This window comes from Gossypium arboreum, chromosome 8, assembly GCF_025698485.1.
Source record: "Gossypium arboreum isolate Shixiya-1 chromosome 8, ASM2569848v2, whole genome shotgun sequence".
NCBI classification, from domain to species: domain Eukaryota; kingdom Viridiplantae; phylum Streptophyta; class Magnoliopsida; order Malvales; family Malvaceae; genus Gossypium; species Gossypium arboreum.
In genome coordinates this window covers 139676216-139692933 of record NC_069077.1, presented here as the reverse complement: position 1 = coordinate 139692933, position 16718 = coordinate 139676216, and the positions used below count along the sequence as shown (strand labels likewise).

The window sequence follows — 16718 nt, the reverse complement described above, 5'->3', positions numbered from 1 at the left end:
ATTAAATCACTAATATATAATCAATTCATAAGCTAACCTTGTCCAAATGTCTATTTTACAATATATATTTTTGGACATTGTTTCCTTTTTCTAGGAAATAATCCGCATCGGTTGTGGTTACAACTCATTTTCATTAATATAATTTTAATTATTCAATTTCAATAACTTTAATCCAACTTGAAGTTGGATAAATGAATAAAGAAGACAATTAAATTAATTTTTAAGATTAAGAACGAACTTAATGAATTTTTATTTAACAAGATAGCTAAACTTATTAACTTGTATAATTTCACAATGAAATTATACCGTGGTGGTATATATAATATTTTTAAATTTGTTCTTAAGAAACCAACACATCCACCATGTGCAAAATGTACATTCTTTTACTAAAGAATGTTTAAATCAACATTCAAGATATCATATATCAATATTCTCTTACGTGCATCTTTTCACTATTTGATGGATTCTTAAAATTATTTCCACATAACTAGGAGGTCTCTGACTATCCACCTTTAGTGAAATTTCACTAAATTATTCGATGAAATTTTGCTAGCATACCAACCGTTTGATATCTTGAAATTTCACTTTTTTTTTCCCAAAGCTTTAGAACTTTTGATCAACTCAATAATATATCAAATATAGTAACCATGTGAAAGAAATGATAATATTACTTGGAACAAACATAACTACACAACACCTACAAATACAAATTTAGAAATTATGATGAACACAAAGACACTAATATAATTTGTTAAATTCACAACACCCCCACTTATTTCTTCAAATCATTCCCAAGGAACTGAAATACTGAATCTTTCCATCCAATTCAATCTTGACTTCCAATGCCACTATCACAAATTAAAAAAAAAAAGTTTTAACTTAAATATTAGATTAAGAAAGATGAAACTTATGAAATAGTTGTTAGAAAAGAAACTTGTAACGCCCCCACGCCCGAAACCATCACCGGAGTCAAGCTTGAGGTGTTACTAAACTTATCTTACCTTTTAAACAACTCTAAATCACTTATTTTAATTTTCGGAATAAACTGTTTTTCTACGTCATGGTTACTTAAAAATTCATTTCTCGAGTTTCAAAACTCGAAATTAAGATCCGTAAATTTTTCATGAAACTAGACTCATATATATATCTACTAATTTTTTTCTAGAATTTTTGACTTAGCCAATTAGTACAGTTTATTATTTAAAGTTTCCCCTGTTTCAAAACTCGACTGCACTGACCTCTTCTTACTACGAACCATTTTTCTTCCTGTACAAAATTCATATGACTAAGTCGTTTGTTTCTCTCAAAACTAGATTCAACAATAATTCTAACCATATAAATTATACCTTCTAATTATTTTTGTACAATTTATGGTGAATTTCAAAGTGGAAACAGGGATCCAGAAATCTCTCTGACCCTGTTTCACTAAAACTCAGATATATCATAAAATATAATACTTTTACCTATTTTGCTTATTCCATAAGAAAATATACATAATAAGCTTTAATTTCATATATTATTCATCTTCAAACTATGTTTCTACAATTTTAGTGATTTTTCAAAGTTACATCATTTCTGTTACTTGAATCTGTTTTAGGTTACTTTCACATTTTTCATAATTTTCATGTGATAATCATCATTCAATCATACATATTAATAAACATGTATATCATCAGCTATTTTCTTAGCTAATCACTAGCAAGTATTTACACATCATTCATTATTCATATTATACCAAAAGTAGCTAAGTTTCTATACATGCCATACCCAAAACAAAACGTCTAGTTATACCGAGTTATTTCTTTGATAGTGTGATCGGCCTCCGACATTTCCTTCGATCCCGAGTGACTAGATAAGTACTATAAGAAGAAGAAAATAAAGAGATTAAGCACTAGGCTTAGTAAGCTTACAAGCAAATAAATCACAACATTCAACATAATGGATAATTATGCATAATATCATCTAACATCATAAATTTCTTTACTTCTCAATTTCTATTTTCTTCTTTATTCCCTTACCTTCTTTCTTACTGACCTTTCCTTTTCATAAGTATAATCTACTTTTCCTTTGCTGTTAATTCACTGTAATTTAACTCGATCCCGACCCGTTGAACCACTCGGAATACTAAGGATACTAGGGTCGCTCCTGTCTATCAATATCACCTTAATGCCATGTCTTTGACATGGACTTACATGAATTATTCTTGTCTCCAATGCCATATATAATATGGACTTACATGGCTCAATCTGTCTCCAAAGCCATATTTCTAATATGGACTTACATGGCTCATTTCGTTTCATTACATCGTCAACCCTAATATCCTAACATTCCTAGGGTTCAACCGGGGCTTTCTAACACTTTTCCTCTGTCACTTCACCTTAAATTCGACTTTAAATATTTTCATAACATAATATATAAATGCTGGAAATTGACAATAATAATGTAAAATAAAAGAATATTGCATTTATTTACTGTAAACTTACCTTGATACAAAATGTGACTAAACCTTACAATTTAGTCCTTTACTTTTTCTTTTCCTCGTTCTTCTTTGGATTCTTGATATGGTGCAAAAATATGAAAAACCAGCATAGGAGACCTGCTACGGCGTTTCTGGCTGAGAAAGATGAAGAAATGTCTAGATTTTCAATTACATCATTTTTTTAACTATTAACTTTTATGCTAATTCCAATTTTGTCCCTTGTTCACATTGTTTTCTTGCTTATTTCATACCCAAACCGTCCAGCCATTAACCTTTGGGTCTAATTGCTCTTTAAATCCATCTTTTTAAATACTTAAGCTATTTACTCACAATTTAACAAATTTTGAGCTATTTTCGATTTAGTCCTTTTAATTAATTAGCTATCCAAACATCAAAATTTTCTAACGAAACTTTAATACTAACTCAATGACACTTCATAAATATTTATAAAAATATTTATAGCTCGATTTTCAAATTCGAGGTCTCGATACCTCGTTTTTGACCCGTCTGACCTAATAAATTATTTTAATTCACTAATTTCACCATTTCACAAATTCTTCTAAATTCTTACTTGACTCATAAATATTAAGTTACTATCTTGTTCAATCTTATTTGTCCGATTTAGTGATCTCAAATCACCATTTTTGACACCACTGAAAATTAGGCTGTTACATTCTACCTCGGATTTGTGGTTTCGCAACCACTGTTCCGTTTAGGCCCTATTTCGGGATGTTACAAAACTTACGTAAGCAAGATGTTGGATGCAGAGCTAGTTTCTTCTTACTTTATTTCTTTGTACCCACTTCGTGAAATTGTATTGCCAATCTCTCTCCACCTTTCTAACAAACCACCATGGTCTTCCAGTTGTGAATACAATGTAACCCAGGCTCAGTCCTATCACTACTCCACTTCCATACCCCATCATTACGACTTGCCAAAAGAAGGGTATCTTAGAACCTTCATGTTCCACCACTAATGGTGAAGGCGGGTCGGGCCCCCAATGGTTGACACATTGCTTGGATAATGGTAATCCACACAATCCCAAGTTACCGCTGTAGGAATCATTATCAAATGTATCCAATTGATTCCCATGAGGAATTGGTCCAACAAGTTTGTTGATTGAAAGATTCAATACTTCAAGAAATGTTAGATTCGTCATTTGAGAAGGAATCCCGCCACTAAACTTGTTTGATGAAAGATCCAATGATTCAAGTGCTACCAAATTTCCAAATGATGCTGGGATAGGACCAGTGAAATTGTTGTGAGAGAAATTGAGCATTTGCAAGGAAATAAGCCGCCCAACATCCTCAGGAATTTCTCCAAAGAATTGGTTGTTTGACAAGTCCATAGATACGAAAATGTCCAAGGTCTTTGTCAATTCCATCTCCAATCTTTTCGTTGTTACATTCACAGGAATTTCATAAGTAAAACTGACTTGTCCCATGAATTCAAAAAATATGAATTTGAGTAGGTTAACCACTCTCTAGGTTTATCTTTCATTGCTCTCAAATTTCGTAAGAGTTTCGTGGGCAATGTACCTGTGAACACATTTGCAGAGAGATCAATTATTTGCAATGCAGAGAAGTTAGATGAAATTATGGAATGAGGCAATGATCCATAAAATCTATTAAATCTCAGGATAAGAACTTGCAGAATTGAAAGCGAAGCTAACCAACGGGGAAATCTATCCGTTAACTTGTTGTTCCCTAAATTTAAAAGTTCCAAATAAGTAGAATTAGCCAAAGATGATGGTACTAATCCTTCCAATTGATTGTTATTGAGTAAAAGACGCCTCAGACAATTATTCAGAAAAGAATTAAGGATTTTGCCAATGAAGTTGTTCAATTGCAAATCTAAGGTCCTGAGATAGCTTAAATTTCCAAGACAATCAGGAATAGTTCCACTGGAGCTATTTTCGGACAAATCCAGAAGAGCAAGTGAACTCCAATTACAAATAGAAGAAGGGACGTTTCCTGTCAATTTATTCCCTGAAATGATGAACTCTTCCAACTCCTTTAAAATTGGAATTTGAGGATTCAAGTAAGTTGAGAGAATTGGTCCTTGAAGCAAGTTGGAATGAAGGTTGAGATATCCCAAATTGTTTCCCGGAAATTACTCCAAAGCAGTCAAAAAGTTATGAGAAAGGTCCAACGTTACCAATCCTTCCCACCCTTCAGCTTCCCATTTGGAAATTCCACCAGAAATCATGTTATTGGAAAGATCTAAATATTTCAAGTTCGATGTTCGAAAGAAATTCGGGAACTGCCTTACGCTACAACCAGAGAAGTTCACACTTTCAAGCCGGGGGAAAGAATAGTTCACATCATTGCCGCTTGTGCTTAATGATAATAAACTATTACTTGAAACATCAAGAGCAAAAAGACTCGTGAGTTTTGAAAGCATATCTGACTTGATCACACCACTCAAGTTGTTTGATGACAAATAAAGATCAGAAATGTTCACAAGATGAAAAATGGAATCTGGTATTGGACCACTCAAGTTGTTTGATGACAAATCAAGTGAAGTAAGGTTCACAAGATCACAACTGAAATCTGGTATTGGACCACTCAACTTATTTGATGACAAATAAAGTGAATTAAGGTTCACAAGATCAAAAATGAAAGCCGGTATTGGACCACTCAAGTTGTTTAATGACAAATCAAGTGAAATAAGGTTCACAAGATCAAAAATGGAATCGGGTATTGGACCACCAATGTTATTATAACTCAAATCAACCTCTTGGATGGAACTAAGCTTCTGAATTCGATCAATCGGACCAACTAGTTTGTTATAACTGAGGTCCAAACGTCGAAGAGATGGCAGAGTAAACAGCCAAGATGGTACTCCACCACTTATAGAGTTATTATATAACCCAAGTTCCTCTAGCAATTGAAGCTCACTAACATGATTTGGCAAGAGACCTTCCAGGTGATTGTATGACAAATCCAAACGGGTAATTTTTGTAAGGTTGAAGATAGCTATTGGAAGTGGACCACTCAAACTGCATGAAAAAAAGCTCAAAAAAGTTAATTTTCTGAGGTTTCCAAAAACATCTGGAATCTGTCCTTCAAGCGAATTTCCTGATAAATCAACGGAAATGATTTGAGTGAGATTTCCAAATGATGCTGGAATTGACCCCCTCAAACCACAATGGGAAAGGTCCAACAACTCAAGGCCACTACTCCAGCTTGTGTTAGGGAGATAAGCTGTGAGATTTTTATTCATACTTAAATCTAAAACTTTGAGGTTTGGAAGCTGAAAAACTTGAGTAGGGAATTCCCCATGTAAATTACACCAACGGAGACTCAAATGTTCAAGTGATAAAGGCAAGTTTAGAAAGGAAGTGAGTGCAACATCAGACATATCTACAGTGCGAAGCACAAGGTTTCTTAATTTGGTCAAGTTTCTTGCAAGCATGTCAAAACCTTGGTCATCAAATCTTAATTGGAAATCGTAAAAGGAAAGGTCAAGTGAAACCAAACTTGATAGGAGATGGATTTGATGCGGGATCAAGCCATCGAAGTCATTATAAGCGAGATTAAGATGGGTTAAACTCACCAACTGGCTAAATAACTTTGATGAGATGATGCCATAGAAACGGTTATCAGCAAGGTTGAGTCGTTGGAGTCCATGAAACTGAAACAAGCTGCTAGTGTTCTCAAGAAGAGAGCCTCCGAGGCTGTTGAAGCTCAAGTCAAGCCATTGGAGGTTTTGAAGTTGAAAAAGGCTGTTGTTTGCAAAGAGAGAACCATGAAGGCAACTGTGACTAAGATCGATGCCGATTACATGACCAGTCACGTTGTCGCATTCCACTCCCTCCTATGAACAGCAATCGATGCTTTTGTTCCATGACTCTATGTCTGTCTTGGGGTAAGGATCTATAGGAAAAAAAACAATCAACAGAAATGGTGGTTTTAAAATGGAGCAAAGCATCTCTTTGATGTGGGAGACATAAATGAGAGGATGGAGGAGCAACAGAGGAAGACAAACTCTATGAAAGTTGCAAGATCACCAAAACCAGGCAAAGGGTTCCCATATTTTTTTTTCTTCGAAAAACAAACAAGTACTAAGTTAAGAAACAAAGGGATGTCTATCATAACAACAACCAAGTCCTTTTATAGAATTAGATTATTTACTTTAGTTAAAAATAATTTACCATATTTTAAATTACTTTTTTACTTTTTTTATTAATTTGATATTTAAAAACTTGTGGTCTAATAATGTCCCTAATTTTTGTACCCTTTGAATTTTTGAAATTTAGTCCCTATGGTTTTAATTCTAAGAATTTATCGATTTAAAATTAAAGTCTAATTAATAATATTGTTAATTGGTTTAACGTGCCTATATTATCATTTATTAACTTATAACTTAATTAATGCTTTAGTTACTATCAATATTAATCGTAACTATTGAGTGAACTTACTAATAATCTATTGGCTTAATTGCGTTTGTGTTGTATGACTTGAAAATTTGAGTTAAATCCTATCCTACTTTTCTCTTTAATTATTACTAAAAAAATTGAGTAAATACTTCATTTTTTTTAATTCATTTTTAGTTAACCATCACTTTAAAGACAACCAAGTCAAGTTTCTTAAAGTTGAGTTCGTTTAAATGTTTGAAAGTAGTGGTAATTGCATTAAATGGCGTATCTAAGGAGGCTGGTAGGGGTTTTGACCCCCTAAAATGATTTTTTATTTAAGTTATTTAAAATTTTAAAATTTTAAATTAATAAAGTTAAAATTATACTTTGACCATTCTTAAAATTAATAAAAATTGATTTAATTATTTAAAATTATAAAATATAAATCATTCAAATAGTGAAATTGTATTGTTACTATTATAAAAATTACAATTTAATTTCGATTCCCCTAAAAAAAATTTCTGTCTTCACCCGTGATTGCATATGATTTTGAATTTATTTTATAGTTTGAGTATTATTGCTTTCCAAGGTGCTTTGTAGAGTTTTCTTTTCTTATATATATATATATGCCACCGACTTATAAAATAAGTCAAGAGAATTGGCCCTTAAAGCAAGTTGGAACAAATGTTGCGCATTTCCTAACTCTTTCCTGGAAATTGCTCCAAAATGGTAAAAGAAAAAATTATGTTGTTGGAAATTATGAATGTTGAATAAAAGTTTATGGTATTTCAACTATGAAATTGATCAATGCTCGTATGTATAATAGAATTAATAACATATGATACACATAATAGTTTTTTTTTTACAAGAAATTGAGTTATTCATTGTATATTTATTCAAAAAATATTTTTAAAATATTTTTTTACTTATTTAAAAATTTTTTCCTGATGCCAGAGCGGTACGTTAGCAATCAATGCTGACATGGTGTTTGTTAACGGCCACATCAACATTGTCATTAATTATTAATGGTCAACATCAGTCAATGTGACTACTTAATCAGTTTTATTAATCCAAGTACTCAATTGGGTGCAAAAAGTTAAAAATGTGCCTAATTGATTTTTTCTAAAGTTTAGGGACTTATTTTATCAATAAACCTTAATTTAATCATTATACTAAGACTCAACCAACAAATCATATCTACTTAAATCTCAAGTGGGTGCATAAAATAATGAAAAGAAAAAAAAGTGAAAACATCAATAATTATTTTGAAGTTAAGACCACAAAAGTGTTAGTTATACCACAAAAGTCTATCCCATTTTAGAAGTTTAAGACTTAATATTTACTTGATTTCCCATTTCATTCTCTACTTTTCATTTTGTACCAAAAAAAAAGTCACTTATTTAACTCTTAATCTAATTTTATTTTTTCTGCTCTGATTTTTATTTTTATTTTTAATTTCCTTGAATTAGACTATTTAATTTAGTTAATAATAATTTATTTTTAAAAATATTTTTATACATTTCTATTTATTTGATATTTAAAACTTTTAGGTCTAATAGTTCCTATTCCCATACACTTTGGAATTTTGAAATTTTGCCCATTTACATTTAATTCCATGAATTTAATCCCTTCACTTGTATGATTTAAAATTAAAGTTTGATTGATAATAATGTTAATTTATTTATGATAATTTTGAATATATAATATGAATTGGATTTTAATGTTCAAACTAGACTTATAAATACTAAAATTCCACTTATTCAAATATAAAGAAAGTTTACTAATAGTATTATCGATTGAGTTCTAATTTTCAAATTAAAAAAATAGAGGTAATCAATTTTAAATGTCCAAAAGTAAAAAAAAAATGGGAGTAGAATTTTAATATGAATTTACAACTTTATTTTTTATTATTTAAGAAAGACTCATCATAATTTGTAAGTTGAATATATATATATAATTTAATTTTTAAGAGTATATATAAAATTTAATATTGTTTGGACTTGTTCTGTAGTGAGATTTTTAGCATTTATTATGTTGATTAGAAATTTATTATTGTTAGTGCTTTTTATAAGTAAACAACTTAGTCACTTGATTTATAAACTAAGTTTTCAATGAGAAAATTTAATGGAGAGAGACCTTGATATTTTAAGTGCAAAAGTGAGGTTGTTAAATCGGGGTATTAGGACTTAAATTATGTTTGTACGATGTTGAAAGATAGTGAATTATCTTTTTGAGAAAGGCCTCGTAAGCATAGGGAAATCGAATTGCACAAACATTAAAAATAGAAAGTATAATGTCTCTAATGAAAGCATGTGAAATCAAATTTTGATCCGAAGCTAAAAATCGAAAAAAATGTTTATCTCGAGTTCAGAGGCTAAATTGAATAAAATACAAAATATATTTGAAATAAAAAAATAGATTATTTAAGATCATGTATCTCGTGGCATTATTGTTGTGATCCATTGAATGACTATTATGTGTTATCATGTGATATTGATTGGTATAAATATATATTTGTATAGAACTGGAATTGGATAAAAGTGGAACTAGTAGAGGAAAAGCTAAATTTGCATAATAGGCATGAGAAACCTACTCGTTTGTATTTTGAAAGGCAAGTTCTTATGGTTATTACTACCCTTCCTTGCTTAATAAGGTTTGATTGTGTTGTTTCCATTTTTATCTATTTTTGAACATAATTTGAAATGTTGATAAAAATTGGCATACATGGATAATAGATGAGATTGAATTGAATTGAAATAAGTGATTGATGTTGTATCTATTGAATGAAACTACAAGAATGACAAGGATTTCAAAATGTATCATTAAATGTATGTGTAATATATGTTTGGATTCAATTGATGGAATTAGAAAATTGATTTGTGACAATACAAGATATGAATATGCAATTATTAATGATTGATGCCGATCTGAACTTAATAAAAGGGTAGGATACAGTTAGTATGTCAATAGAGTCATATGCGCACTTATGTATGAGATAGTTGACGATATGGAGATTATGACATGTTATTTTGGGATCCAGCATTTGTTGTGGATCTTCAAGTATTCATTGTGTCTACGAAGACCTTGGTGTGGTGGAGGGATGTATTTGAATGTCGAAACCATTTTTAAAATTTGAAAAACGGGGATCGACTTTAAAAATATGAATGGAGTCGCCACCAATCCTTTTTGAGGTGTGATTGGGCCACCCTAAAATTGATCGTTTTAATAAAACATTTGGGCTTATTAAAACAATGATTTTTGGTCTGCTAAATTTGAGAAAACGGGCTCGAGAGTCGGTTACGTACGAGGAAGGGTTAGCATCCTCGCAATGCCCAAAAATTGGTACCTTATTTGATTAGTTAATGTCTTGATGTCGAAACTTAAAAATATTTTAGAGTACGATCTTCTTACTTACAAAAAACATAAATTGGATAAAATGTAAAGACCTAATCATTTCGAAGGAGAAATATGCCATACCCAGTAAGTTAGGGTCTAACACTTCAGACCTTCGGAACTAAGTTAGTCTTTGATTTTTTAAAACTCTTGTATGAAGGTTCAAGAGAAGGGTATTTGGTCATTCGGGACTCATGAAAAATTAGAACTCAATAAGTTAGAGCTCAATCTTTCAGAACTCCTAAGTGCCAGGTATTGCCTTGATTTTAGAAATCCCTATCCTCAAAATCGCAATGCCACACCCAGTAAGTTAGAGTGCAACATCCTAAATTTCAAGAATAGGTTTTTATTCGAACTTCATACAATTAGATTTAAGAAGGGTACTCGATTATTTAGGTTTAACGAGGAAAATTGGAACCCAGTAAGTTAGGGCACAATCTTCCCAAGGATCCTAAATATCAAACATTGCCTTTATTTTGAAAACAATCGAGGATAAATCTTTAAATAAAATGAATTTGGGCGGTTGAAACTTAACAAAAAAAATGATAACATGCAATATGAAAATAGCAATATAATAACCCTAATAACATATATTAATACCTAAAATATAGCAAGCATAAAGAAAATTAAGAACAGTAGTAATAACGGTAGTGATGAATGTAATAACATGATAAATACAACAATGATTAAAAAAAATGCATAATGGAAAGGAAGATAATAAGCCAATGATGATGTTAGATATAGTGATGAAAGTAAAATAAAAATAATAATTATAGTAAATTAGTAGTAGTGTAAAATAATAAATAATAATAGTTTAGTATAAAAATAGTGACCGATAAGAACAATGGTATATATAAAATAAATAAATAAAAATATCATAATAGGTCTATTGATAATTATATTTCAAAAAAAACTTTAGTGAAAAACAAATATAAAAAGTTATAAATAATAATAATAAAGTAGTAGTAGTAAATAGTAAAAATAAATAAAGTATAACAAGCAAAATATAGTAAGTATAACAATCTATATTTAAAATTATTAACCTTTAATAATATATATATATATAAATATTTAAGATAAAGAGTACAAAATGATTTTTTTAAAAAAATAATATAACAAATAATATAATAAAAATAATAAAATTTATACATAAAATAATTAGTTTTACTTTTAAAATATACATATATAATAAGCATATAACAAATATGTAAATAAATAAATAATATAATAATGTGAAACATAACTCAAATTGATTAAGTTAATTAAAATAATATAAAACAAAATTTTTTAAAAATAATAATATAATAAGTATAATAGGTAATAGTATAAAAACAGTATAATAAATAGTGGGATAGAAAAACTATAAAAACAGTAGGATATAATAGAATAAAATAATAAATATTACAAACAAAAATAATTAATTTTATGTTAAAAGTATTTAAATAATCAAAATGGGCTTAATTGAAATTAAAATGGGAGTTTTTGGGCCAAAATAGGAATTAAAAAAGGTTAGGGGGACCACGTTGGACGCTCATGTGAACTAGGGGGACCATAAATGGAAAATTCCCTTTTGCCCAATGTACAGCATTTAATACAGGACTAAAACGAAGAGGCGCGCAAATATTTGGGGCCAATTTTTAAAAAAACAAAAAAGTAGCATAAAAGGACTCAATCTAGTGGCCACACGCAAAGGGGGGACTAGGCGCGCCATAAGCCCAAAAAAATTAAGTGGTCTACTCTCTTTGTAATTAAAACCAAAAAAGTTGGCTGTCTGCCATTAATACTAAAATTAAAGAAACCCTCCCATTTCTTTAATCCCATTCTGCCGAATTCAAAAAAGAAAACCAAGGGGTTCGACCCCCTTTCTCCTTCTGCTAGGGCGCAGCGCCCATCATCGCAGCGCTTCCCCTCCCCTGCGCGCTCATCAGCAACCGTCGGAAACCAGGTAAGGCCTTCCTAAAATCTTTTTATTTTTTTAAACTCTGTTTTTCAAAAATATAAGATAGATTCACAAAAAGCTCTAAAGATTAAAAAACTAAAAAAAAAATTGTAACCACCTTATTCTATTCAGATGTATGAAAGCTTTTACTCAAAACTTGTTGTTTTCATATATTTCTCTCTGATTTTTGTAGTAAAAAAAAAACCGACCCCTTTACATTGTTTAGAATGACTTTTATAGCCTAGAAAAACAAATAAAATCTTCTATTGGTTGCTATCTGTTTGCTTCCTGTTACAGGTGTTGTTGTGGATATCTCGGAAGCATGAGGTGTGACAAAGAGGGACTGCTGATAGCGCACGTCTCGAAGGTGCGGTGGATGGTGGAGTGGGACGCTGGTGAGGGGCGTATGGCGCGAGGGCTCAAGCAACAACTTTAGGTTTCTATTTGTTTGGGCCTTGTTTGGGTTTATTTTTGGGCCTGTGTTTTAGATGTAAATGGGTCTTGGGTTTGTGAGCTTTGGGCCTGGGTATAAATTTGGTCCTACAGCTGTCCTTATTTGCTCATTGTCGTGTAACGAGAATAGAGCAAAGATTTTAGAAGGGCCAAATTTGCCTGGGCTAGCTGAGTCTTGTCTTATTTGCCGCAATCCACCGCACCTTATATCTTCAAAACGCTCCGTTGTTGTTTCACGGAGATGTGATCTGCTGTAATTTGATCTGCTTTACTTCTGCTCAGTAAAGATAAGATCTGGTATGTTTAGCCTGCTCCACTCTTGCTTAGCAAATATAAGGCTGGTGGCTGAAATCTGCTCCATTGCTGATACATGGAGATAAAATTCACCAAAATTTGATCTGCTCCGCTCCTACTCAGCGAAGATAAGATCTAGTATATAGCCTGCTCCACTCCTGCTTAGTGAAGATAAGGCTGGTGGCTGAAATCTGCTCCATTTCCGATACATGGAGATAAGACTTGCCAAAATTTGATCTGCTTCACTCTTGCTCAGTGAAGATAAGATCTGGTATTTAGCTCGCTCACTCTCTTTCGGTGAAGATAAGGTTTGGTGGCTAAAATCGCTCCATTCTTAGATACATGGAGATAAGACTTGCCAAAATTTGATCTGCTTCACTTCTGCTCAGTGAAGATAAGATCTGGTATATAGACTGCTCCACTTCTGCTCAGTGAAGATAAGGCTGGTGGCTGAAATCTGCTCCATTGCCCACTAGGGAATCCATCTGTAGAAGAGTGATATGCTTATGCTAGATGATTAGGATGCCATGATTAATATGAATCAAATACTCCTAACTACATGTATTATGGATGTTAAATGCACAAAATGCAAAATGTCATGAGAATGATCAATTTTAATTTTTGGGTTGTCATCGCTCATTGTTTACTAAGGTAACATCCTTGACATATGCCTTCTTGTTCAGCTTGGTAGAAGAGGACTTGGAGATGCAGTTAATTCCTTATTTCTCACACGTTTCTAGCCCTTTTAAGCTCGGTGAGTTCTAAATAATTATCCTGTTTCAGGTTCTTGTACTGTTTAGAAACCTTTCAGAGTAATATGCAAGCCCTTCTTCTGAGAGCATTATTAGTTTATTAATCATTATTTCAATAAAAATACTCGAAAAAGATTATAATGATAGGAAGAACTGAAATTGATTCGAGTCAAAATTTGCGAAAGATGTATCAACAAAGAAAGCAGACATTGTTTGATATACAAAAACGGATAAAAAGGAATAGAATAGGTGCCCCAAATTTCGCAGTTTGAGCTTCCCTGTACGAACTCTTCGAGAACCCCTTTAAACTTGGCACGCGCTCAAGGGATCCATAGCATTTTGTTGATGCCCCAAGATGTAGCTTATCTCCTCTTTGTCGATTCAAGTGTAGTGAGACTGCTGCTTACCCCAGTTTGGATCGAAATTTGAATTGCCCTTTGTGGGTTTTCAATTTAAAACCCCTTTGGTCTCAATACGCCCTTTTACGAGTTTTCACCTTGGCCTCTCCCTTTTTTTTGTTTTTTTTTATTTTTTTCGCCCTTTACGAGTTTTTACCTCAACTGCTTCAAGCAAAATATATTTTGACAGAATTCAAATTTATTGGGTTAGGCGAGCTCTTGCCAGCCATCTCTGCTAGTATCAATGCCTCTCTAGAGAAAGCCTTTTTTACTACATAGGGTCCTTCTCAATTTGGCATCCATTTCCCCCCTGAAATCTTTTTGCATAGGGAGAATCTTTTTCAATACTAAGTCCCCCTCATGGAACACCCTGGGGTAAACTTTTTTGTTATAGGCTCGCATCATTCTCCTCTGGTACATTTGACCATGACAAATAGCCTTCAGCCTCCTCTCTTCAATCAAGTTTAGTTGATCGTAACGAGATTGGATCCATTCTACTTCGTCTAACTTCAGCTCTAATAAAACTCGGAAAGAAGGGATTTCGACCTCAATAGGTAAAACTGCCTCTATCCCACAAACCAATGAGAAAGGTGTTGCTCCGGTAGAAGTTCTGACAGATGTTCGATAAGCATAAAGGGCAAATGGGAGCTTTTTATGCCAATCTTTATAGGTCTCCGCCATCTTCCCCACAATCTTCTTGATATTCTTATTAGTTGCCTCAACCGTCCTATTCATTTTCGGGCGGTATGGTGATGAGTTGTGATGTTTAATGTTGAACCGACTACAGACTTCTACTATTGCGCTATTGTTCAGATTTAACGCGTTGTCAGATACGATTCTTTCTGGCATACCATAATGACATATGATCTCCTTCTTTAGGAACTTACTGACCGCCGACTTTGTCACATTGGCGTACGAAGTAGTCTCTACCCATTTGGTAAAGTAGTCAATGACCACAAAAATGAATCGATGTCCGTTGGAAGCCTTTGGCAAAATCGGCCCAATGACGTCCATGCCCCACATTGAGAATGGTCATGGGAAAGTCATAACATGGTGGGGTGAAGGAGGCACATGGATCTTGTCTCCATAAATTTGACACTTATGGCACTTTTTCGCGTAATTGATGCAATCTCCTTCCATTGTGGACCATTAATATCCGAATTTCATGATTTGTCGAGCCATTGTAAAACTATTGGCATGTGTCCCATAGACACCATCATGGACTTCCTCTAGAATTTTCTTTGCCTCAACAGCGTCAACACATCTTAGCAACACCTGATCCTTTCTCCTTTTATATAGGATCTCACCGTCTAGGACATTGTCACTGGCTAACCTCCTCAATGTTCTTTTATTATTTTCGGTTGCTTGATCTGGGTGCGCACGGCTCTTCACATATTGTAAGATATCATGATACCAAGGATGATCACCTCTCTCTTCCTCTTCATCGACATTACAGTAGTGAGCTGGAGCCTCACAAATACTCATTTGAATTGGCTTCATATTCTCCTGTTCATTTACTTTGATTATGGAAGCTAGTGTAGCCAAGGCGTCGGCCATCTGATTCTCGTCTCGCGAGAGGTAATGAAAGGTAATATCATCAAACTCTTCAATTAACTCTAGGATTAGCTTTCGGTAACTGATTAATTTGGGATCTCTCATTTCCTACTCGCCTTTAAGCTGATAAATTACCAATGCAGAATCTCCATACACTTCTAATACTTTGATTTTGCAGTCTATAGCTGCCTGAATTCCCATGATACATGCCTCGTACTCTGCTATATTATTTGAGCAGTCAAAATTCAGCTTGCAAGCGAATGGATAATGATCTCCATTTGGGGAATCAGTATTGCCCCAACTCTATTTCTAATGGTATTTGATGCTCCGTCAAAATTTAATTTCCAAGAATGATCTTCAGGCATGTCTCATTCAGCGATTGCTACAGACATTAGGTCTTCATTGGGGAAACTAAAATTCAAAGGTTCATAGTCCTCCAAAGCTCTACTGGCTAGGAAGTCTGCTATTGTACTCCCCTTCACAGTTTTTTGGTTTACATAGACTATGTCAAATTCGGAGAGCAGAATCTGCCATCGGCCCATCCTTCCATTTAAAGCGGTTGACTCCATCATGTATTTGAGAGGGTCTGGCTTTGAGATTAGCCAAGTTGTATGGTACAACATGTATTGCCTCAACCTTCGTGTTGTCCAAACCAAAGCACAGCATAGCTTCTCAATTAGCGGATACCTCATTTCACACTCAGTGAATTTTTTACTGAGGTAATATATCGCTCTTTCTTTTCTCCTAGTCTCATCGTTTTGGCCGAGCACACACCCCATCGAATTATCAAATACTGTTAAGTACAGTATCAATGGTCTACCAGGGCTTAGTGTTGTTAGCACTGGGGGACTGGACAAATATTGTTTAACCTTTTCAAAGGTTTTTTGGCATTTATCATCCCATACCCTAGGATTGTGCTTTTTAAGAAAACGGAATATGAGGTCACACTTCTCAGTCAGTTGTGAAATAAACCGTGCGATATAGTTTAGTCTCCCTAGGAAACTTCGAACTTCTTTTGGAGTTCGTGGAGAAGACAGCTCCTGTATAGCCTTGACTTTATCAAGGTCGACTTCGATTCCCTTCTCATTGACTACGA

At 33.1% G+C, this 16718-nt stretch overlaps 2 protein-coding genes and 1 long non-coding RNA gene across 5 annotated transcripts; 1 reads left to right on the top strand and 2 right to left on the bottom strand.

Moving 5' to 3' along the window:
* Positions 1-610: 610 nt before the first annotated feature.
* LOC108469533 (leucine-rich repeat receptor-like serine/threonine-protein kinase SKM1) lies at positions 611-6044 on the bottom strand. 3 transcript variants are annotated; one of them, XM_053031441.1, is made up of 4 exons: positions 3225-6044; positions 2484-2614; positions 1768-1859; positions 611-848 (listed from the first exon to the last, which is right to left on the bottom strand). In XM_053031441.1, the coding sequence occupies exon 1, from the start codon at positions 5894-5896 to the stop codon at positions 4592-4594; it is 1305 nt and encodes a 434-aa protein (XP_052887401.1). In that variant the 5' UTR covers positions 5897-6044; the 3' UTR covers positions 611-848; positions 1768-1859; positions 2484-2614; positions 3225-4591. The 3 variants fall into 3 exon arrangements, with proteins under 3 accessions (XP_052887401.1, XP_052887400.1, XP_052887399.1); XM_053031440.1 differs by having other exon boundaries at positions 2484-6044; XM_053031439.1 differs by having other exon boundaries at positions 1792-1859; positions 2484-6044.
* Positions 6045-11925: 5881 nt separating this feature from the next.
* Positions 11926-13916, top strand: LOC108469323 (uncharacterized). Its single transcript, XR_001869077.2, has 2 exons — positions 11926-12177; positions 12469-13916. It is a non-coding gene; the product is annotated as an uncharacterized LOC108469323 (long non-coding RNA).
* Positions 13917-15217: 1301 nt separating this feature from the next.
* On the bottom strand, positions 15218-15727 carry LOC108468549 (uncharacterized). Its single transcript, XM_017769429.1, has one exon. It carries the CDS (start codon positions 15725-15727, stop codon positions 15218-15220), a length of 510 nt encoding a protein of 169 aa, XP_017624918.1.
* Positions 15728-16718: the final 991 nt, after the last annotated feature.

What these genes read in the sequence shown, in the direction of transcription:
- LOC108469533 (XM_053031440.1), bottom strand. Translation starts at nt 5,896, where the DNA reads ATGCTTGCAAGAAACTTGACCAAATTAAGAAACCTTGTGCTTCGCACT.
- LOC108468549 (XM_017769429.1), bottom strand. Translation starts at nt 15,727, where the DNA reads ATGAGAGATCCCAAATTAATCAGTTACCGAAAGCTAATCCTAGAGTTA.